Source organism: Choloepus didactylus, chromosome 2 (genome assembly GCF_015220235.1).
Source record: "Choloepus didactylus isolate mChoDid1 chromosome 2, mChoDid1.pri, whole genome shotgun sequence".
Classification (NCBI taxonomy): domain Eukaryota; kingdom Metazoa; phylum Chordata; class Mammalia; order Pilosa; family Megalonychidae; genus Choloepus; species Choloepus didactylus.
Window position 1 is genome coordinate 6,747,593 of NC_051308.1, and position 23,456 is coordinate 6,771,048.

The window sequence follows — 23,456 nt, forward strand, 5'->3', positions numbered from 1 at the left end:
GCCAGTTCCTCAAGAGGAAAAGGGCAAATACAGATTTTCCCAGTTTTAAAACCACTTTTCTACAATGATCACTGCTGAAATCCTTTACCAGAGGCAGGCACACACTGACTAAAATGTAAAAATTTATTCCCTCAATTCAGAGATGACTTACCAAAAGCCAGCTTCATCTGCAGATAGGCAAATCAGGTAAACCTTTACTTAACACCCAAGACCTCCCAAAACAAACATCAAGAACCGAGGCTTGTTCATCCCAAGCCGAAACCTGCTATACCACCAGCAGCATGCCTCCTGGCACTCGGGGGCTTCCTGCAAAGCTGTCCTTTGACAACTGTAGGAAGCACTCCTTCTCCCCTTTGCACCTGCAACCTAAGTGTTCCTGGAGATGTTGGCAACTCTCTGTGCTTGTGAAACAGAGGAAAGCCACTGTGGCCACTAAGGAGCAGAGAGAGGTAGTCAGCATTCTGACAGCTGTTCCCACAGAGCTTACAGGAGCAGATCTTACGAAATTTCCTCTTGGCTCCCAAGAAAAAACTGGGCTGGCTTCCTTAACCGGATTTGGCAAGACAGTGGCCTTCCCTGTGGAGCTGGTGGCCCAGATGATGACAAGAACAATGACTCAGTAGAGCACTCACTACACCGGGACACACCCATGGATTACAGTCACACCCACGGCAATCAAAACCCAAGAGAAGCAGGAAGTGGAATAAAGTCTTGGACATTAATTGTGATAAAACAAGAAATGGGAACTTGCAGGCCTGCCTTCGGTGACAGCCTTCTCCCCGGCTTTTCATTGCTGTGTTCTACAACTCACTATTGGCAGCTCTCAAGTCTCTGCAGAGTAGCAAGAGAAATCCAAAAATAATTTGCCATTTTGGTATTAGTGCCTCCATGCCTTGAAGATTAAAAGGTACAGTTGTACAAGTGACATCTCGTTTCAATGTCATTTTATATCAACCTACTCTCCAAAGGATATGTAATCCATTTTTCTCCTTCCCATTCTTCTCACTCACTTCTAATTGAATATTTGTAAGAAGCAGAGCATCTCTGTTTGGAGGTTGAAATGATTCTGTTAGAAATGTTCATTTTCTTTCCAGAATATCCTTGCAGTCTATGCAACAAAAGTAGCAGCTAACATTTTATTACATGCTTATGATATGCCAAGTATTATGGTAAATCCTTTACCCACATTACTTCATTTAACTCTCAACATAAACCCTGAAAGTTTAGGAACATCATGATCCCAAAGTTGAAGACAAGTAGAATATGAATGAATACATGAATCCATTTTCTCCCTAGGCAAACTCTTTAAGAGAAAAACAATTATTCATCTATTGCAGGCAATTAACTACAGCCACGTTCTCTTACCTCCATTATAGCAGACAAAGCTGATTCCAACTTTGTTAGGCACAGGGACTCTCCGGTTTTGCTTTCTTCCATATCAAGTGTTTACTAAAGACCAGGCCCTAATTTGAGTAGATTTAACAGATGCCATCCTAGGCCTCCGAAGTGCACATATGTTAATACTATCATTAGGTTTGGGGATAAAAATGATACATTTTAAAAGATAAAAAAAGGAGGTTAACTATGTGGAACAAAAAACAAAACAAAACAAAACTCTATTTCTTCCATCTCGCTGCAACAATGCATGGCTTTTCCTATAACTCCGAACCTGTAAAGAGCAAACAAATCCAACAGTAGCAATAAGGCCTATAGTGTGAAGTCTGCTTTTACAAGAAGAACAAGATAGTCTTATAATGTTTCTAGATACCAAGGATGATAATTAATTACCTACTTTAACCCACAAAAAATGTCTTGAGATCTTTTGAGGACAATTAAACCATTATACAAGATTGTCCCTGACTTAAGAGGAAACCAAAAATTAATTTCACCGCGTTTTTCAGTTCCAGGGAGTCTATCACAATTAAATTTAATAAGACAGATTTTCTTCAATACCTTCCCTGAATTCTTAAGGCTGCTTTTAAGTGTTTACATGGCTTTCCTTTGTTGTTAGTTACTCTTAATTCATTACACCATGATTTTAGAAGATGGAATATCTACAGCAGGGCCAGAACATTACATGTTATCTCAGGTTAAACTTAATTTTATGATCAGAAAATATGAAAAAACAAAAAGGCACCAATATGCATGCTACCTTAAAAAAAAAACATTTTTGCAATACCCATTCTAGAGCTTTTTTTAAATGAAAGAGAAACAAAAACACCCTCAGGATGTGAAACATGCCTATTGATGCAAAAAGAGAGAAAACAGATCTTCATATTGCTAATATAAACAAGGAAGGATGTTAAATTGCTTAAAAGTAGCAACTATAAATGTCCCCTAAAGCATCATTTATTCAGAAATCATGTCAGGGGAGACAGAAGCAGAAAACTCAGCTATTTTTTTTTTTTTTAATGTAACTACTAAAACTAAAATTTTACCTTCTTAAAATTCTTTCTAAAATCACATTCCACTGAATTATAATTTGGTAATGTTGAAAATGGAAGCTTTCCAAGAATGTAATATATTTTTAACCCTGGGAATGATGTGACAAAGTCAACCACCTACAACAATTTGGGAAACAATGCAAAGCAGAAGTAGCAGGCACGCCCTTCAGAGATGGGTTCTGGGTTTTGTTTTTTAATAAATCCTGCCATAATCAAGCCCCATTAGTTTTAAGTGAGACCTGCCTGCTCTTACCGAGTTCACGACCTCAAAAATGAACTCCCATGTGGCTGCTTCTGGATCTGGCAGAGCAAGTATATGATTCATCTGGGCCTGGGGTCTGAAATGTTCAGTGTGTGTTTTCAAGATTTAAGTATAGAGCGCACCAAGCTAAAAGTGGAAATGTGGGGGGTGAGGGATCGGGGCAGTGTTGGGAACACTGGACTATGTTGTTATCTCACACACTCACACATACACACACACACACACCCTCCTCTCCAGGAACTGAAACCCTTCTAATCCTTGGATTATATTTCTGACCACTTCTAAGAGAACAAACTGCTACAAATGCTCTGCTTTGGCTGACTCTCTAGAGTGAAGTCTCTGAACATATAAGGACTACATGATGAACTGAACAAGAAACAATTAATCATTCATCAGCAAAGGTAAGCAGATGGCGGGTGACAACCCACAAAACACCCAGAGCTCAAGGTGTGACCTCCAGGAACCACTCTCTGTGTGTTCTCACCAGCCGCCCCCACCCATTCCAGTCTCTTCCTCCCCATCCATCACCCTCTTCCCTTTTCTCTCCCACAGCCTGCCGGCCCAAATTCCTGTCTCTTCTTTAATTCCAGTCAATATTTTAGTAGCTCCTTTGTTTACCTAATGAAGAATTCTTATGTTTCCTTATGTTAGTCACATCAGTTCTACATTTCACAGATCAGAGGACATACATATCTACTAAATCAGGTTAAGTTTTGCACTGAGCCTTGAACTGATTTCCCCACCCCCTGAGTTTCAACTTTCCCTCTCCCTTGTAGTGGAGTGATGAGCTCACTTCCAGGTCTGAAATACAGAATAGTGCCATGCTCCAAGAGAAGCCAGGCAAGTACCTCCCTCATGGGATTCTGAATCAAGTGAAAACACTAGAAGCCTTAAATAATACAGACATATATATTTTACTTGTATGTGTGCATAAATATGTGTGTATTATATTTAAATATACATTTATATTTATTGCCTCCATGAAGAAACGCCACAAGTCCTTCAATGGATCCCACCTTCGTAGAGGCACAAATAGGGCCCTGGTGACCTGGCTCCCAACCACCTTCTCCAGCCTCATCTCTCTTCCCTCTCCACCCCACAGGAGATCTAGCATCGTGGAGTTCTTTCAGTACTAGCAAATGCCTCCTAGCTTCCTGCCAAGTACATCTCCTGACCTAGGTCTGGCTAACTCCTGCTTATCCTGCAGGTCTCCATTTGGAGGTCACCTCCACCAAGAAGCCTTCCCTTGCTGCACCCCCCGTAGATTTGAGTGAGAGACCTCTCCTCTGTGCTCCTATGATGCCCGATGCCCCGTAGTTTAAATGCCTGTTGGCTCTGTATTCTCCCCTTGCTGGAAGGAGCCAGAGACGGAGGGGTCCTGCCTGTCTTTTTCACTGCTCCTAGAAGAGAACATTACAGATGATGGGTGCTTGATAAATATTTGATGAATTCTGTTTAAGGGTGATTGGTTTGTCTCTAGCTGCACCAATTTTCCTGCTGACAAAGGCTTCCCACCTGTGGGCTGTAACAGATTATTTATATAGGATTTCATGGTATTCTGAACATCTCAGATATATTGTACAGTATATGAAGGTAAAGCATCAGCAATACAGAATTCTTCCAAGGTTTTGGATCTGCCCATAACACCTCTTTTCTACCTAAATGGTTAAGCTTTGGAATAACACAGACCTCAGGCAGAGAGCTATTTACTTTCATTTCCAAACCAATGTTGGGGGAAAAAAAAAACAAGGAGTAGAGAGAGAGAATTTCTGCTGAATAACTCTTCCCTGTAGAAGCTACCTGTACAATCATTCACTAAATGAATGTCTTTGTTAGCATTAAAATAAGGCATTTACATAATCTACCACATACTGTTAACGCAGTTCAGGAAGGGAGTAAACTGTCCCAATTTATTAACTATCTAGTTACCCAACAGTTATATATTGCAAAAGTTGATTAGAGATTTTTGAAGAATTAAAATAAAATGAATTTAGTCATACTGAGAATAAAACAGTATCTTGTTCATTTAGGAAGGTGCTTTAAAGATTGGGTGATTTTTCAGAACCTTCGATTCCTCTTCTCACATTTGCTCCTGAATTTGCTCTGTCCAGACTTTCCCCTCACCAGCCCACCAGAACTACCCTTGTCGAGTCCACCAATGAACTCCCACTGCCAAGCACCACAGTCAGTTTGCAATCCTGGTCTGGTGAGCCTTACAGCAGTGCTCTACCCAGCTGAGCCAGCCCTCTTCCAGGGAACACTTACTTCAGCTTTCCTCCAGGACTCCAGCCTCTCCTTAGTTTCCTCCGCCTTGAACGGCTGCTCCTTCCCAGCAATCCTTGCTGGTTGCTCATCTCCCAGATTTCTAACCGCTGGAATGCCCCAGAGGTCTTCTCTTCTCGTAGTACAATGAAAAACTCGGTTGTTTCTGGGGAGGAAACCTCCACATCCTGTAACGTCCCATGACAGGAGTGTCTTGTTTTTCAAGGAGGGCCAGAAGCACATTAGGTAGGTTATAGGCCAATGAGATGGCAGGGTGGGGCAGTGACACCTGCACCCTTAGAGTAGGGGTCGGCCCACCAGAAAGACGAACCACATGATTAGGGGCCCGGGACTTTGAGCCAGTCACATCAGCCCACTTTCCTGACTGGTGGTGGGGACAGGGATCGAGTTCAACCACATGGGCATTGATTCCACCAACCATACCTAAGTAAGGGAACCACGTAGAAACTCAGGATCCTGAACACTCGGGTGAGATTCCATGATTGATGAAAATGTTTTGCTGATAGGGTAGCACCTTCCGACTCCTCTGGGAGAAACATAGAGGCTATTGTTTGACACTTTCCCAGACCCTGCCCTATGCATCTCTTTTGGTTTATTTGTATCTTTTTACTACAATAAAAGTAATTGTAAATATAGCGCCTTCAGTGAATTCTGTGAGTCATGTTAGCAAATTATCAAACCTAAGGAGATGGTGAGAACCTCAGAATTTGTGGCCAGTTGGTCAGAAGTGTGGGCAGACTGGGCCCGTAACTGGTTTCTGGTGCCTGAAAGGAAATCTTATGGAGGATGGCCCTTAATCTGTGGGGTCTGGCCTAACTGCCGGTACTTAGAGTCAGAAGCAAATTGAATTGAGTTACTGTAGTCTTTGCAGTTGCTGATTAAATGTCTGTACTCACATAGCTGGTGTCAGATACAGTTGGAAGTTGCGGAAGTTTTTGCAGAACTTACATACTTCTCTCCTTACAGTACCTTCGTGATGCCACCCAGTCTCGAGGATTTAATAACATCCATTCCCTGATGGCCATCAAATTTCTACCTAGTTTCAACCTCCCCTGTCAAATGCAGATACATATATCCAGCTGCCCACTCAACATTTTCACTTGGTGAGCTAATGGGCCTTTCATGTACAACTTCTGATCTTCCCTTAACCTGCTTCTCCTACATAATTCCACATTTAGTAGAGGGCAACTCTATCCTTCAAACTCTGAGGATCAAGAACTTTAGGGGTCTCCTCTCATACCCACACCACCCAAGCCCTTGGCAAATCCTACTGGCCCCGCAGGATACAAGAACACAGCCATCTCTCATGGTTGCCACAGCTACCCCCTAGTCCAAGCAACCAGCATCTTTCATGTTGATTATTGCCACAGCTTAACTAGTTTCCTCGATTCTGTCCTCAACCCCTTCAGTCTTCTCAACACAGCAGCCACTGTCATCTTAAAATGCAAATCTAGTATCACTCCTTAACTGAAAACCCCCCAGTGGCTTCCCAACACACCAAATTAAAGCCAAAGGATGTATAGTGGCCTCTCAGGCTCTCTGGGGCCTCCCCTTTCCTCTTTGACCTCATCTGATGCTCTTCCCCTCGCTCACCCTGCTCCAGCCACACTGGCCTCCCTGTTCCTTGAACACATCGGGCACTCTCCTGCCTCAGGGCACTTGCACCTGCTGTTCCCTCTGCCAAAGGTGCTCTTCCACCCACCCAGCAGCTGCATTGCTTTTTGAAATCTTTCCCTGCCCCCCTAATTAAAGCTGCATCCTCACTCCTTCCCTGCATTCACCCTGTCCCTTGCCCCTAGCACAGATCACATCTCTGAGCTGTGATTTTCTCTACTGTCTGTCTTACCTGCAGCTCCAGGAAGGTAAGAATCACTGTCTACTTGGTTCACTGTAGTGTCCGCAGCTCCTGGAGCTGTGGCTTGGCACATCGTAAGCACTCCACAAATATTTGTTGCAAGAATGCCTGGTGAATATCAACCCTCACCAGGCTTGGTGGAGGCACTAGTTAACAGGGTGTTCTAGGGTGCAGAGGGTTAGAGTTATATGTTTCCTAAGTGTCAAAGTGACATGATGTTTCATCAAAAACTTCATTTCCAGGGCAAGTGGCATCATCTCAGAATGCCAGGTAAATGGGGATAGCATTAATATTACTTTTTAACCTAGTGTTTAAAAGTCATAGATGAGAAATTAACAAGTTTTAGGAGAAACGTCAATTGGGCAGCACACTGGAGAAGATCAACATCAAGACAAGTGAACTATCATTTTATACCTGATCCTATTAAATAAAGAATTTGTTAGCTTTATCTGAGAAGAGTTGTGGTAGATCCCAGATTTAGACATGTTCTTAATCTTAATCCACATTCCTATGGGTGTGAACCTATTGTAAACAGGAAGTCTTGAAGATATTTTTACATTGGCCTAACTGAATGAGGGTGGATCTTAATCCGGATTACTGGAGGCCTTACAAAGACAAAGCCACCAGAAGCAGCGAGGAGCTGAAGTCAGCAGGAACCCACAAGAGAAAGGAAAGGACATCACCCTGTGATGAGGCAGAGTTAAGCCAAGAAACCCCAAGGATCTCTGGCAGCCAGAGCCAGAACACTACAGTCTTCAGAGAGAAAGCATCGCCTTGCCCACATCTTCATGTTGGACTTATGGCCTCTGAAACCATGAGCCAATAAATGTGCATTGTTTAAGCCAACCTAATGCGTGGCATTTGCCATGGCAGCTCAGGCAACCTAAGACAGAAGTCATAGAAGACACCACATCTACTTCCAAGGGCTGGTTGGGCCCAATGATGGGTAAGGCCACGCCATGCCTGCTGAGAAAGGGGGCATACCACCACACCCCCTCTTTAGTGTTGTTCCCTTAAGGAGCCCTACACCTCCTTAGCTCTCTTCCAGTGGCTCCTTGTAGTCACTCTGGTAACCCAACATGAGCCACTGATCTCACGGAACTGGCTCACCCACTCACACAAAAATAGCAGCCACGTACGAGAGCCAGAAGTACTTGCTCACTCCTCATTGAACAGGGCTTGAGGGAGCACTCCAAAACACACTGTACATGTAACAGCTTTGATTTTATATCTCCATTCATATGCCATCCTGAAGGACTCAGATCCTGCACTTTATTTTATGTTCTATGACTTAAGAGGAATTGTGTAGAAATCGTTCTGGGTGTCATATTCATGTATATTGCATCATTTCACACTCAGGTTTGAAGACCTGAATCTCAGCTAACGCCAACCTAATCTAACACGTTTCATGTGCCAAGCTGCATGATATTTACACCTCATTAAAACATGAGACATTTATAGTGCTGCAACAGGGGAGGGTACCGTGTTTTCTTAAATGTTCGAATCATGCAAGATGTATCCTCTACAAACTAGATTGGCTGTTGAGTTTGGAATCTGTAAGGGCTGCTCGCTCTTAAAGTCACAAAGCAGCTCCTTCCGAGTTTGATACATCATCAATGGCACTGCCACCTTGAGTCACTGAAGCCCAAATCCCTGGCACCCAAGCCGCCCTCTCATTGTTCCCACATTTAAACACCTGCCACATCTTGCAGGCTGCTCCGGGGCCATGACTTTCGGCATCTCTTCCTGCCTTTCTCTACCAAGGCCTCTGTGCTAGCTCAGTCCTGTGTTAACTCTCAGCAAGAGTCTACCCCAAAGCCTCCCCACTGCTCCCCCAGCCTCCAACTGTTCCTCCCCTCCAATGCCACGCCACCCCCCAACAACCACCAGTCCCCGCCAGTTCACTTGGAAACACACCCCCATTCTAAACGTATATTACTTTCCCAGCATCCAATGAGTGAAAATCAACCTTCCTAAAAGTCAAGGGTTCTCGAATGGTGGTTCATGGACCACCTGGCTGCCTATTAGAAATGCAGATTTCTGGGTCTCCCGACAGACCCAGACTGTCTGGGAATAAGGACAAGGAACTGTTAGATTCTGACTAGTGGTTCTTACGGCCCTGAAATCTGAGAACCAGCACCCTAAATATCACATTCAAACAACATGGCTAGACATATCCAGCTGGGATGGATTAACACCTACCAAACCAACACAGATAAAACTAAAAACTATTTTTTTTAAATAGGGCAACTTTTTGAAGGTATCAGAGAACAACTGAGGCAGCTAGGAATTGAAGGGTCAAGACCCTGGAGAGAAAGACGCTGATGTGAGTCCAACATTCTCCCTGCCATTTTTCTTAAAGGCTTTTCTGATTCCAAAGCAGCCTGAGATGAGTGTCCAGCTGAACAGAGGCAAAGCTCCGGATAGAGGAGAAAAAATCACTCGATTATCGTAACAGGTACAAACAAGGAAACACAATCCACTTCTAATTTGATCATTCCTAGGATAACCAATGTTGGCAATTTAACACATTTCCTTCTTGTCTTTTTTTAAGGATATTCACAGATTTTATTATAAAGGAATCATAACTTATGAGAAAACTTGGACCCAAAAACATTAAGTGCATATCCAAAGTCCATACAATCCTTATATATTTTTTAAAATCCTTCTTCCCCATTTGCAATATCCCAATCAAATATTTGAAAAGGAGAAGAAACAGATGAAGTATTCCATAGAATTTTTTATTATTGCATGGTAAGATAGGTTAAATTTGAATAAATTAATTCAAATCATACTGTTAATGACGTAAATGCTTTCTCTTGCCCTAGGAACTTATTACCAGACCACACTGATGTTGCCTTACAAAGCACCAGTGCGAGATCAGTTCTGGAAACAAATGGTTCCTGATTCCAGCCCCATTTCCAAGCTGTATGAGCTCAGATTTGCTGGGTAACACCTCCAGGGCTCGACTTCCTTGACTCTAAAATGAAGATGACCAAAGTGCTGGTATCACATAACAACTGTGAAGATTCACTGACATAATTCATGAAAAGCCTTAGCAAGGGCCTGGCATATGGAGCATTCTAATAAATGCCAGCTGGTAACTGCTGTCTCCCTTTACTAAACCAAGAGCTTCTTGGAAGCACCCTTCATTTATAGCTAGTGCATCTTCCTGTCCCCAGCATAAAGCAGAGCAATTGGTCCAAAAAAAGAAAAAAAAAAGGAAACCCATACATATTTCATTTTAATCTTTTAAAAAGGAATTAATGGTTGAAATAAAAATCTAATGAAGGTTTAACAAAAGATCATCCATAAAGAAAAATGTGTGGGTATATGTTTGTGTGTAAAGAAAGAAAAGGAGAGAAGGAGGAAGGGAGATGGTATATTTATAAAGCAAACTGATCTATAGAGAGGTTAAAGTATTCCATAATTTTCACAGAGAATTTTTGCAGATTGCATTTTTTGGAGTGAGCACCACTCCAGTTTAAGGACTGAATCAGCGAGTGTTTTTTTGGTTTGTTTTTGCTTTATTCCCCAGTTCTGAGCACCATGAAGATAGAAAGAATCTTGAGTAAACTAACTTAGTAACTCAAACACGATCCCACAACCAGTACAGAAATTTGGAAAACCCTATTTTTAAGTTATACATGAAACCTTTCTGTACACATGGAAATTGTTCTTGTCAGGAGCCAATGCTACACAGCCAATGGCAAACTAAACTCAACCAAAAGAAGCCAAATTCCTGTTTTCACACTGAATAGTAAGTGCACAGCGGTCCTCTGGGGCCATCAGGGCATCAGCATTTCTGGCTTAATTATACCTGCATGGAATGACATTTTGCAATTTTAGAAATATGGGAATCAGTTAAACAGCACCAGGAAATTACAGGTAAACAGATTTACTAAGCAGTTGATAAATTCTATATGTCTAATTGTATTCACATCCCCCATGTGATGTGGGCAGATAACACCAGACATGACTGTACACAGAGGGAATTGCAAAATGGTCCATAGAGATGTTTGGTTTGGCCTGTACCAAAAACCATAGGCAGTTTTCTAACAACTGGGAAATCTCACAGAGAAATCCAGATTTCCAGCATCATTTGAAAACAACAAAAACAACGAAAGTCAGAAGATCAACAACTTCAGGCCCACAGTCAGCAGAAACTGAGAAATAAACATGCCTTTTGGTTTGCCACAGTTTCCATCACTCCCTATTGCCTCATACACTCCACCTTCCAATGCCTGACTTTGCCTGCCTGGCCCCCACAGGCATCTGAGTTTACAGCTCCTGTTGCAAATCTTAGTGACTGTCCCGGTTTCTTCAGTGTTGATCTCTGTTGTGACTTGCTGTTCTAGGATCCCTGGGACTCTGCCAACTGCAGAGGCTCTCAACTCCACCTGCACTGATTCAAAGTCCTTGTATTAAGAGAAAAGAGCTTTTCTCCTTGAACAACAGTGTATTTACTGCCCCAAGTATTGCTCTTTTATGATGACTTTTTCTTTTCCTCATCTCTCTTTGCATCTCCATGCTTTGTTCAAAGCCTAAGCCTGAGTACTAAGTGAGAAACAACTACCCACTGTCTTCTCAAAAAGGAGTGCATTGTGGGGGAGAGGGGAACTGGGAGCAGGAGTGATATATTCTGCTCCTCTATTTGAGTAACTTCTGGAAATTCCACACAAAACCTCAACAGGTCCCTTCAGATCTGTGAAACATTCTCCTCCTGCTAAGGTACACAACAAAAGGATCCACTTGGCCTGGGGTTGAGGAGCTGGCCAGGGGCCCACTGTGATAACAGCTTTAACTCTTCCCTGCTCACTCTGTGGAAAGAACCTTTATAAAACAAGATACACTCACCCATGCACTTCAATATGTGACAACTGTCCCTGCTGGAAAAGTTCTCCTTCCTAATCAAGCATCGTGCATCAGCTGAAAATCAATTGTAGGCAAGAATCACTTATTTTGGGATGCTCCACATGAGTGATACAGAACAGTGGTTCTCAAACTTGAGCATCACAATCACTGGAGAAACTTACTAAAAAGCCAGTTCATGGCCTAATCTCCAAAAGTTTTGATTCAAGGGGTCTGAAGTGGGGCCTGAGAACTGACCTGTCTGAGTTCCCAACGGACGCTGATGCTGAGAAAGTAAGTTCCAGAACAATGCTGACAAGATGCTGGGAGGCAACAAATATATGTGACTGACAAAGAGTCTCTTAAAAATTTTGATCTTGGCTTACAAATCTCGGGAGTCAGGTATAATGTTCATTTCACTTAAATGCGTCCGTTAAGTGTCCCTACTACCTGGTGACAGTCAATCTCTGTTTTGATCAAGACTCCTCCTCTGCTCAAAGAATAATGAAGAATTTCTCACCAAACAGCTTAATAAAAGATTTTTCAACTTGGCCTAAGAGTGTTAATCAAACTACTTCACAACATGTGTCTCTAGATGTCTTACTAGTAAGTAGTATTTATATTTTAAAAATACTTAACTACTAACAATTTTAGGCTTTGGCATAGACAGAGTCATTTTCATAAATGCTCATTTTCATGAAGTATCATCTGCTCATCCCCACCATTAGTTTAAGACTTGAGTGGAATCGACAACTTTAACAGAGGTTACCTGATTTGGTCCTCTCTACACTTTAAGCTAGTTTTTTTACTCTACTTCAAAGACAAATTCCAGCTGGTAGTTTGACTTGATTCTGTTTAAGATATTATGATATAAAATTAGTCTAGGAACATGAAAGACTTAAATTAGTGAATGTTTAAGTAAGACTGGAAACACAGGGACACACACACACACACACACACACACACACACACACACACGCACACAGTCACCCACTCCCAAACCAAAAGCACTGTATTTTCCTCTGCTGCAAGTCCCTGAAAATAAGGAAATGGAATGTTTCCTTTCACTAAAAGGTTTTCCTCAGGAAAGCATGATTCAGATGATCATAATCACCACCCTCTCTAATAGATAACACGCAGGGGTTCTCCTTAAATAAGGCTCACAGATAGTCTCCTTACAGAATGGCGGGGGGAGGGTGCTGGGAGAGGGGAAGCCAGGAAGAGAGAAGCTGGGTGTCTGCAGGGAGATAAAACTTCCAAATTGTTCTACTACAAGCCTACCATCTTTCAATTCTCTTTTCCCCTAGCTCTTCCACTATTGAGATGTTGCATTAAGTACTAAAAATGTATTCAGAAAATCTTACCTGCTTAAAATCTCTCAAAATACCATCCAGTCACCTGGCATCCTGGGACTGAGAGTATCTTCTTGACCAAAAGGGGGATGCAAAATGAGACGAAATAGTTTCAGTGGCTGAGAGATTTCAAATGGAGTCGAGAGGTCACTCTGGTGGACGTTCTTATGCACTATATACATAACACCTCTTAGGTTTTAATGTATTGGAATAGCTAGAAGTAAATACCTGAAACTACCAAACTCCAACCCAGCAGTCTGGACTCCTGAAGACAATTATATAATAATGTAGATTACAAGGGGTGACAGTGTGATTGTGAAGACCTTGTGGATCACACCCCCTTTATCTAGTGTATGGATGAGTAGAAAAATGGGAATAAAAACTAAAGGACAAATGGGGTGGGATGGGGGGGATGGTTTGGGTGTTCTTTTTTTCACTTTTATTTTTTATTCTTGTTCTGGTTCTTTCTGATGTAAGGAAAATGTTCAGAGATAGATTGTGGTGATGAACACATAACTGTGATCATACTGTGGACAGTTGATTGTATACCATGGATGACTGTATGGTGTGTGAATGTATTTCAATAAAACTGAATTAAAAAAAAATATATATATACCATCCAGTCAACCAAAAGTATGTTGACTGTGTTTAATGAAGCAGAAAATTAGGACAGTGTGTCACTAAGGAGGCAAAATATTTTAAATCAGCTCTATCTGCCGGTTCCTTGGACTCAAATATTTAGAAAGCTGGCTAATTTTTACAACCTGCTGATCTGCATTTTAAGATACGGCTTTGCTCTAATAAACACCACTGTTTTTGTCCTTCTGAACCCAGGTTAAAAAGTGTTCAATCAGCCATTTGATGTCAAAGAAAACAAACGCGGTTAAGTCCACTTTCACAAAAAACCCTATTCAGGGATGAATAAACAGCTTCAGAAACTGTAGCTCCCAGCAAAATGTGCCAGAAAAGCACAATTATGCAACCCGAGCATGTGGATGCAAAAAGCCAGGTCCCCTCTCTATTTTAGACGACCGTGACATGTGGCAAGTGAGGAATCAGGATGAGGAGAGGGCAGGGAGGTCTCTAAACAATAAGAGGGGACAAAAAATGAACACACATCCCAATTTCCAGTGAAATTCTTAAATTATCAGGATTCGAAGATCTCAATGAACCAATCTAGAATTTGGCTTCACAAATGCTGGCACAACCAACACCTTAGTTTAAGACACGCTCATTTTGGGAGTACTGAGGTGCCTCCTACCTGAATTCATTTCTGTCCCAAGAATGGAGAGAGATGTTTCAAACACACAGCTGAGACCACAGCACTCTCTGCTTTCCATCACAAACTAGAGAAATGGCAAACTCCTGACAGTGCTATGAGACTCTACTTGACCTGGCCTTGGTGTATCTTTCTGACCCTAATGTCAATGACAGTCCCCCACCTTTGCTCCCTATGACTTCACCACATTCCTTTCCTCAAACCCACCAAGCTCATGCCCACCTCAGGGCCTCTGCACCAGCTGCCCCCTCTGCCTACAGTTCTCTTCCCTCCTAATCTTCCAATGGCTGGTTCCTTCCCACTGTTCCTTCCCAAACATCATCTTCTCAGAGGGGCTTCCCTAAGGACTCCATTCAAAGGAGCCCCCAACCCAGTCACTTCCCTTCCACATCTCTGGTTGACTTTCTTCTTTGCAGTAGCTGATATCTTTTCATTCATTCATCTGTTTTGTTGTTACTGTCATTGTCACTGGTCACCCCCCACATCTACAACGTTGAAGCAGGGATCCAACTGGATTCCAAACACCTAGAACAAGACCCAGGACTATGTAGGTCCTCAACAATTATTTGTTGAACTGATGAAACTCTTTTAACTATAGGGTGGAATTTGCCATCAAGGTAAGGGATCCTAGCACCTTTCGGGGAGAGCTGTCACTGAAACTTTCCGTGGCACTATCTTCCTCTAAGACCTAGAGGTCCTCAAAGGAAGTAGGGGAAATGTGTCCAAGGAAACAATGAGAAGACAGAAAACTGAGCTGACTTAATTCACCACCTATATACCAACAAAAGAGAGGATGGAATTGTCCTAAATTATTAGTAAGTATGTGAAAGGTGCCCTGTCCTTAAATAACTAACAGTCACAACAGTGTTAAATATTTAAACAAAAAAGTCCAATTATAATACATGTTAACTTGGAAGTATTCTGAATTAATCATTAATAGTATGTGAACACTTACACGCTTTATGCAAAGCGCTCTTTCCCTATATCACTTCTTTTAACTCCAACTAAAATTCCATGAGCTGGTGATCACATCCCCATTCTACAGATGGAAAAACCGTGTACTGAAAAACAAAAAAATAACAAAGACAAGGAATGTGCACCTGAATGAAAATCCTCAAGTTCCTTGATGCTCCCCTTTCCACACTTGACTGGCAAAGAATTACAAGGTAACACTTTGGCCAGAGGAAGAACCAGACCAGGGGATGGCCAGAGCCCAAAAACCCAAGTCAGGCCTGAAGTCTGACCCCAGTTCCTAATCTTTGACCTCGGACAACTCCTGTACCTTCCATAAGCCTTGATTTCCTCATCTGCAAAGGAAATTTGCCTTCCCTGTGCATCTCAGAGGCTGGTTAAAAGACACAAGTGAGAACAAATGGGAAAGTGCTCTGCAAAGCTCATGTAAACAAAACTTGATTTATTAACAACCTAGATAGTAGCTAAACCTGTGATGAAAACTCCAAGAAAGAGCATGAAATGAGGGTAAAAAGGGAAAGCAACTCACTGATTCACAAAAGTGAGTATACTAACGTTCCAGAACCAAACCACACCAGAGGGGAATGGTCGAAAATAAAGGCAGCATCACGGAGAAGTAGTGACACCAAAAACAGAGGCCCTTATGGTTCTCTGTGTTGATATGAACTTAGAAAAAAGTCCCAAGTAGGAAGACATCAGCTCTTCATCTCCGTGGAGACAGAGCTGAGACACTCTGGTCTTTCAAAATTTTGAGAACTGTTCTGGTTATTTATTCCTGAAATGACATTCAGTGCCATTTCCCATCAATAATGAAATCTCCCCCAAAATCATCTAAGTGTGGTGAAACCCATGCAGTCAGAGACTATATGACAGTGTGCCTGGCCATGGCCCATCACTTCCTCCAAAGTCCAACTAAGGATCCTAAGAAAAAGCTTCACCCATAGGCCCACTAACCACCCTCACCCTTCTTACCAACTGTCTTGTTTAAAAAAACAAAAAAACATAATATACTTGTTAGGAGAACTCTTCAAGTTCCAAGGAATACTTGAGAAATCTCAGGGGAAATGTCTCATTGAGTTTGCTAAGAACTGTCTGATGCTAATTGCTGGGCGGTACCTATAAATACAAGCACACACACTAAGATTGCTTTTTTGCTTTAGTAAGTGGTCAAGTCAAGCATCCTCAAATTAAGTGTCATCACTCTAGAACTTAAATAAAATGCACTGAAAACATGTCAGATAAGACAGCCCAATGCTACAGTGGCTGGAGAAGTCTGAGATCCTGTCTGCAGCTGTGTGCTACAATTTTTCGGACACAGTGATCAGCGCACACATTGTTCCCTGCAGATCTTGTTAAGATGCATGTTCTGAGTCAGCAGATCTGGGGTAGCACCTGAGAGTCTGCATTTCTCCCAAGCTCTCATGGGATGCTAGTGCTGTAATCATGGGCCAGGTACTAGACAGGGGTCAACAGACTACGGCAAGAGCCAGGGAAAAGTGCTATACTCTCTATTAGTCCAGTTACTACAAGCAAAGAGTTGACAAGATAGATTTCGAATTTATTTACCCGAAGAAGGTTCATGATTTTGGCAAGAAAGAGGCATTTACTACTCAGCTAACCAAGGATGTTCTGATCAGCTGGTGAGTCCCGTCCTGGGCCCTCTTGACTGGTTGGTAAATGGTAAAGGAATCTCTTCGGTATCAACTGATGCCCCTGAATGGTAGATTCCATGTTAGGGAAGACATGACTGCTCGGAGCAAGTAATTTATGTCCTGGAGCTATGGCATAAAAGAGGAGAGGAAGCAATAAAAACAAGTAGTTGTAATTCACTGGGTGCTTACAAGTAAGATCAGAGACAGAACCGGCATGCCAAACCCAGGAGCTGAGTCCAGAGCCCACACTTCATCCACTGAGCTCCATTACCTGGGACAGGTCATTGAAGTGTTCAAGGAATTAGAGGAGGGTGTTTAAGAGCTCCCCCATGTATAAAATAGGTGTCTCTGTGCAAAATGTTTCTTCATCTTTAATATGTTAATAATAGCACATACATCTCACAGGTTGTTTTCCTGGGAGGGGGAGGAATTAAATGAGGTAGTCTAAATAAAGCACCTAGAAAAATGTCCACCACATAAATGCTTCTGTAGATGTTTTGCTATTATCATGATTAAGAAAAGTCTGTGGCTGGAGTCCAGAAAATAGAATGGAACCAGGGACAGGGTGGAATAAGGAGAAAGCTTTCTGACCTAATGGCCAAATGGCGCACCACAAGCTGTGAAAAGAAGAGGGACTCCACTTCCCAATGACCACAGAGGCCAAAGCAAAAACGATAGCCTAAAGTGGAGGGCAGATTAGAGAAAGAACCAACATCCGAATGGAGTGGTCTAGAAGGGTGAAAAGAGCTGGGTGGTACATTGCGGTTGACTGTTTTCTCCAGGCTGATCGATGACCCAGGGCAGGACAGGGCTGCCAGAGCAAACCTTGTTCAAGACCCTCCCCCAACAGCCAGAAAGCAGAAACACACAACTTGGCTTTGGCTGCATTTTCCAATGAAATGTCAAATATTTAAGCCAAGCTTTGAGTCAAAGACCTCATATAAGTTAAGGTTTTGATTTTGAAGATGCAGATGTGACACTCTCTCTAAAGCAGGGCTGCCGAGTGTGCTGGGTGTAAATAGGAAATTGCAACGTGTCCCACTTGAAAAAAAAAAGATCTATGTAAATTACTGTGTGGCAGACTCTGTTGGCTGCCTACCTACCAATATGTCTTCTCCCCTTCTTCCCTACTGACCAAACTTCAAGTTTCTTTCTGGGCCACAATGTACCCAACTTTACAAAAAGCTATAGCAGCCAACTTCCCTTGCAGCACGAGGCAGCCTCGTGGCCACCTAAGATGTAAGCTTCATGGCTAACTAAGATGTTAGCTGTCACTTGATGGCACTTCAAGGAGAGCTCTTTAAAGGGAAAGACTCTTTGGTATTCTGTGGGTCTCCTTTCTCCTACTTGGATTAGGAAGGGGATCTGCAGGTAGAACAGTCATCTTGCACTGAGGCACTAAGTATGAAGCTGAAATCTACATGCTAAGAAGGCTCAGCAGAACACCAGCAGGAGTCTGGGTCCCTGACAGTTCTGTGACACCCCCAGACAGTCCTGGAGAGTCTAGCTCCAGAATTCTTTTACAAGAGAAAAACGCAAGTCCCACGTGCTCAATCCGCTGAAAGCTATGTTTCCAGTTATGTGTGGCTGAATCTACTCTTACATGTTGTAAAAGATCATTTGTTTTGCAGAAGGCTTTACTGAATTGTTTGACTGGCAAGGTGATTTACAATTAATTTTGCTGACACATGCCTAGTAATTAGGCTCTCTTATGCTGAATGACTCTCTCCAACTAATGTACGAGAATTCTGAAGATCTATTCATAAATGTGACCATTCTGAGTGTACTCCAGTAATGGCTTTGGAAAGCACCTCCTGAGAAGATGGAGTGGAGTGAAACTCCACCGGTCAAAGCACTCAACCTCTCTGTGCCTCAGTTTCCTCAACTGCAAAACGGGAATAACAGTTCCTACTTCAAAGGGTGGTTGTGCTTATTAAATGGATTAATAACTTGTACTACACTTAGACCTGTGCCTGATACACTGCCAACACTTATTAGGCATCCACTACTAATATGATAAAACTGGTGACAGTGCAGCTAAAGTCAGAACAATAGCCAGTTGAATTCATTCATTTTATAGACATCAACTTCTCTCCAAACGCATGCATTTAATAACATCACCATGAGAAGAAGCTTAGATTGTAGCCAGGTTTGAAATCTAAGGTTTTCTGCAGGGATCATAGTCAACATACCTATACTCATACAATACCAAGAGTAGCAAAGTCCATAAGAAGAGCTGCTTATCAGGAGGATGTATTTACAAAATGGGGGTTGGATAGAGAGACTATCAAAGAGCTAAAAATAGTACTATAACAAACAAGTTTGCATCAATCAATTGTTCTTTTTAAAAGTCCATGCAATTAGAGCATTACTGGGAGACATATTCAAGAAATGTGTCAAGCAATTTAGGCAAATGTAGCCTCTTATCATCTAAGAGTTAGTCACACACTTGCTCTTCTATCTTTTTTACATTTTAACACAGAAAGTTTCCAGGTCCTTCTACGAGGCTATACTTAAGAGACCAAAAGGCAGAGGCATTTTGAATAAAGTTGTCAAGTGCAAGCCACAGGTATGTGGCCTAATCAACATTCAATGCTTTGGACACCAAAGTACTAAGCCACACCTAATTGCTCTTTCTAGTCAGTAGGAAACTTCCTAGATAAAAGCAAGCTCAACTGGGTCGTAAGGCAACTGGGTGCCAAAAACACATTTTAATGTGCTCTTCCTTGTAGGAGCTAAGCAAACATAACAGGATGTGAATTTATACTTCTCCTCTCCCATTCCCAAGGGGGACCAAAAAAAAAAAAAAAAAAAAAGGCACAAATCGTAAAGGTGTGAAGATCTCACTCCATAATCTGTGTGACTGTTACCATTTTTCTGGTTGTACATTATCATGTAGGCTGGCAGAGGCTCAGGAAAGCCAAAGAGTGATACGATTTAACCCTTTCTTTACTCATAGAGCAGTGTAATTTTAAATTTTCTAGTAGTCACATTTGAAAAGGTTATAATAAACTGGTGAAGTTAATTTTTTAGTCAAATATTTTATTTAACCCAATATATCCAAATTATTTCAACATGTGGTAAAAATAAAAAATTACTAATATTTTAATTCCTTTTTTCACACTGAGTCTTCAAATCTTGTGTTGTCTTTTATACTTAAGAGCACATCCCAATTCTGACAAGCCACACTCAAAGAGCTCAGTAGCCACATGTGATATCTACCTTACTGGACAGAGCAGCTCCAGAGATTTAAAAAAAGAAAAAAAATGTGGCAATTAGCCTCTTAAGTTGCGGTTACGATGGAGATACGGGTGAAACAGATCAATCAGTTCAGTCTCAGGGGAGACGCAAGTTGCTAGGTAGGGGAATTTGGCTGTATCCTGAGGATGGGAAGACACGCCCCATTCCTAACTAGAGTATTTACAACTTTTAAGTTAATGTTTTGCTCCAATCACTGACAATGCTATTTACTTTTTACCCAGTCAAACCTAACCATCAATTTGCAAGGTTTTTGTTTTTGTTTTTTCCATCTTCATTTAAAGTAAGAGCCCAGGAAACGGGTCACTCAACAAACCTCTTCTATTGAAGGGGTGTAATCCTTTCCTTCTCCCATGGTCAGACACATCCCACTGACCCATCTGCTACATCTAGGATATCCCATTTGATGGGGTCTATGGGCAATGCACAGGCACGAGAAATGACAGGCAGATGGTTTTTCAGTTTGCACAGCCAGAGATGAGACAGTTTGAAAGATGACCTAATCTTATCAGTGTTACCCACCTCATAGTAAGCCAGAGGCAATAACAGAGAGGGCACTCAGCAAACTGTAAAGCGCCACACAATTCTAGTGATTATTAAGAAAGGATACCATTCCTGACTTGGAAAACCAGAAAGAAAGAAAGAAAAAAGAAAAGCAACTTGAAATAGAGAGATGTTGAATTGGGTGGAAAAAAAGACCATGATAATTTATTGGTTGTTTCTGGTGGACTTTGCTCTCTTAAAGAGCACCGAGTGGTCTCTATCACCTTTCCCAAGAACCCGTGGGACAGAGTAAAATGTCAGACAGCTGAAAGCCCCAGCATCTAACTACCCATTACCACTCCACCCCACCACTTTTCCTCATGCCCAATTGTGTATACTCAAGACAGTGGTTCAAAAGAGTTAAATGTTTCCTTTCCAATTCTTGAAAGTGACCTACTGGCACCTTCCCAGAGCAAAAGTCACCGACTCCGCGGGCTGTCTTGGCTCAAGACTTCCCACCCGCGCAAAAGTCACAATGTTGGCTCTCGTGCTGCCCTCTCGCCTTCTCCAACAAAAACAGAAAAGCACGACGAGCCCGAGAGTCTCCCTTTACCTGTCCAACCGCCCCGTCATGCCTGCCCACTGCTCGCGGCAGCCTGCTTTTACGAGGTCCGGTGGAGTCACCCACACAAAGGCGCCTTGTGCTTCTGCGCTCGGGAACCGGCGGCCGGGACGCGGGACACCCCACCCGGGCTGGGCAGGGAGAATGCTCCCACCCCTCAAATGCTCCCAATCCCGAGATCAGCACCCCCAAGCCTTCACCCTCTACAGATAGGTGACCCCTGCTCCCCGGTTTGAAGATCAGGCTCCCCTCGGTTTACGACCACTGCACCTCCCGAAAGGAACAGCTCGGAGCAGACCAAGAGTGAGGGGCGCACAGGCCATTCTGAAGTTTGCATTGTCCACGCGCTGGGCTTGCAACGCCTCTCGATGCGAAGTGGGTGAATGACGGGGGCGCTGAGCACCCCTTCCCTAGAGCCCGGCGGCCCTATGCCCCGGCCCGCTCACCTCTCGTCCAGTCCACCACTTGCTTGGGGCTCCACTTGGTCACGGGCTCCATGGTAAACGGCTGCGCTCCCGGCTGGGCGACAGCGACAGCGTCAGCCGGGCGGTGGTGCTGCCTGCGCCCCGTGCCGGGTCCCCGCGCACCGGAGCTCTCCGTCAAAGCTGCATGGTCGCGGGCCACCCCCGGCGGCTCGACGGCGGGCAGCACGGCCTCTCGCGACCCCCGGGCCAGCTGTGCGCTGTCCCCTCCAGCGGCCCCCAGTCCAGAGGCAGCTCTGGCTTCCAGCGCTTCCTGTGGGATCCCGGACACAGACACAGCTCCAAGTGCCGACGGCGTTTGAGGGCGCGCGGGGCTGAGACCTAGACCCGGGGGATCGGCTCCGCACGGGACCTCCCGCCCGGTGTTCCGGCAGCTCCGGGCCCAGCGGGCCCCGACCACTTCCTTCAGCCGTTGCGGGCGCGCTAACTCCCAGCGTGCAGCTCCTCCTCTGCGGGCGCCCGACTCCGCGGCGGCGGCTCCCAGCCTCCCTCCCGCCCAGGTCCCACCTCCCGCGCCGCCCCGGGCACACGAGGGAGGAGCGCGCACTCGGGTTACAAAGTTTCAGAATCCGGTGCTGGGGGTCGGGGCGGGCCCGGGACCGCAGGGAAACTCGTGGGGGGCGGAGCCGCCCGTTCTGCTGACTTTCCTTCTTTGCGCCCAGCTCGCACTCTGAAGTGTCCCCGCCGCACTTTCCTTTTCAAGGGGCGGAGTGGAAGTCCGGCACGCATCCTGGGGAGCGCTGGTTTGAGACCACCGTCCTGTTGGTAGCAGAACAGTCTGTCTCGGTGAAAGCAAGAACACCCTTAAAAAAAAAAAAAAAATCTTCATTTTCTATTTACCTTAAATGCTTTGTATCACAATATTGCTCCTTGAGTCAGCCCTCGTTGTTAATTTCTTAAAGAAAATATTTTAGTTGATTTAGATTTTGGATGAAAGAGTGATGACTTAACTCACTTCTTTTTTTATGCTACTGCAGTGATATTCCTACTTCCCAACTAATGTTAATCGTAAAGAATTGGTAACTTTTAGCATTATACGTGGCCGTATTATGATATTCATATTTGCAATGTGACCTCATGCTCATTTGGATTAGTCATTAACCGTGAGGAGAAAGTTATTAGTCGGCCAAATAAAGTGTGTACAGTTTCAGGGCCTCCATATTTCATGGGACTCAGTCTGGGGACAGAATTAACCCTAAACTGGGGGATTCCTAAGCCAGGTATCTTCCCCCTGCGCCCCATCCCCCATCCTTGCCTCCTAAAAGCTTTGCCCGCATTCCCTCCCCAGCCAAGCCAGCTTTACCTCCTTCATATGCTTAGAGATTCTTTGGGAACATAATAATTCCTACCTTCAGAAATGGTTATTTATTAACTCTTTGAGAGCACAGCTTACCTGATATTATACAGAGCTTTCCTCTCCCTCTGCCTACCACCTACCTCTTAGCAGCTGGCACAGGGTCAAAGGTGTGTCAACAAATATCTCTGAATGCCTTCTATGTGCCGCCGTTGCATTCACTGAATATTTGTTTAATTAATGTGTGACATGTGCGATTTACACAGATCTATTTGGATGCATATGTTAGGAAAATCGCTAGCTGCAGACCTAAACATCGGGGTAGAGTATGATACACTGGAGAAATCAAGTGAAAGAAACATTAAAA

The 23,456-nt window shown here is 43.4% G+C and overlaps 1 protein-coding gene across 2 annotated transcripts in view; it reads right to left on the reverse strand.

The window, feature by feature from the left end:
• Window positions 1-22,251, reverse strand: part of CNKSR3 (CNKSR family member 3) — a 108,111-nt gene extending 85,860 nt beyond the window's left edge. For both annotated transcript variants that reach the window (XM_037819873.1, XM_037819866.1), the window contains exon 1: window positions 21,760-22,251. In XM_037819873.1, the coding sequence (XP_037675801.1) occupies window positions 21,760-21,811 (52 nt within the window). In that variant the 5' untranslated portion in view covers window positions 21,812-22,251. The remainder of the gene's footprint in view (window positions 1-21,759) is intronic.
• Between the last annotated feature and the right edge of the window lie 1,205 nt (window positions 22,252-23,456).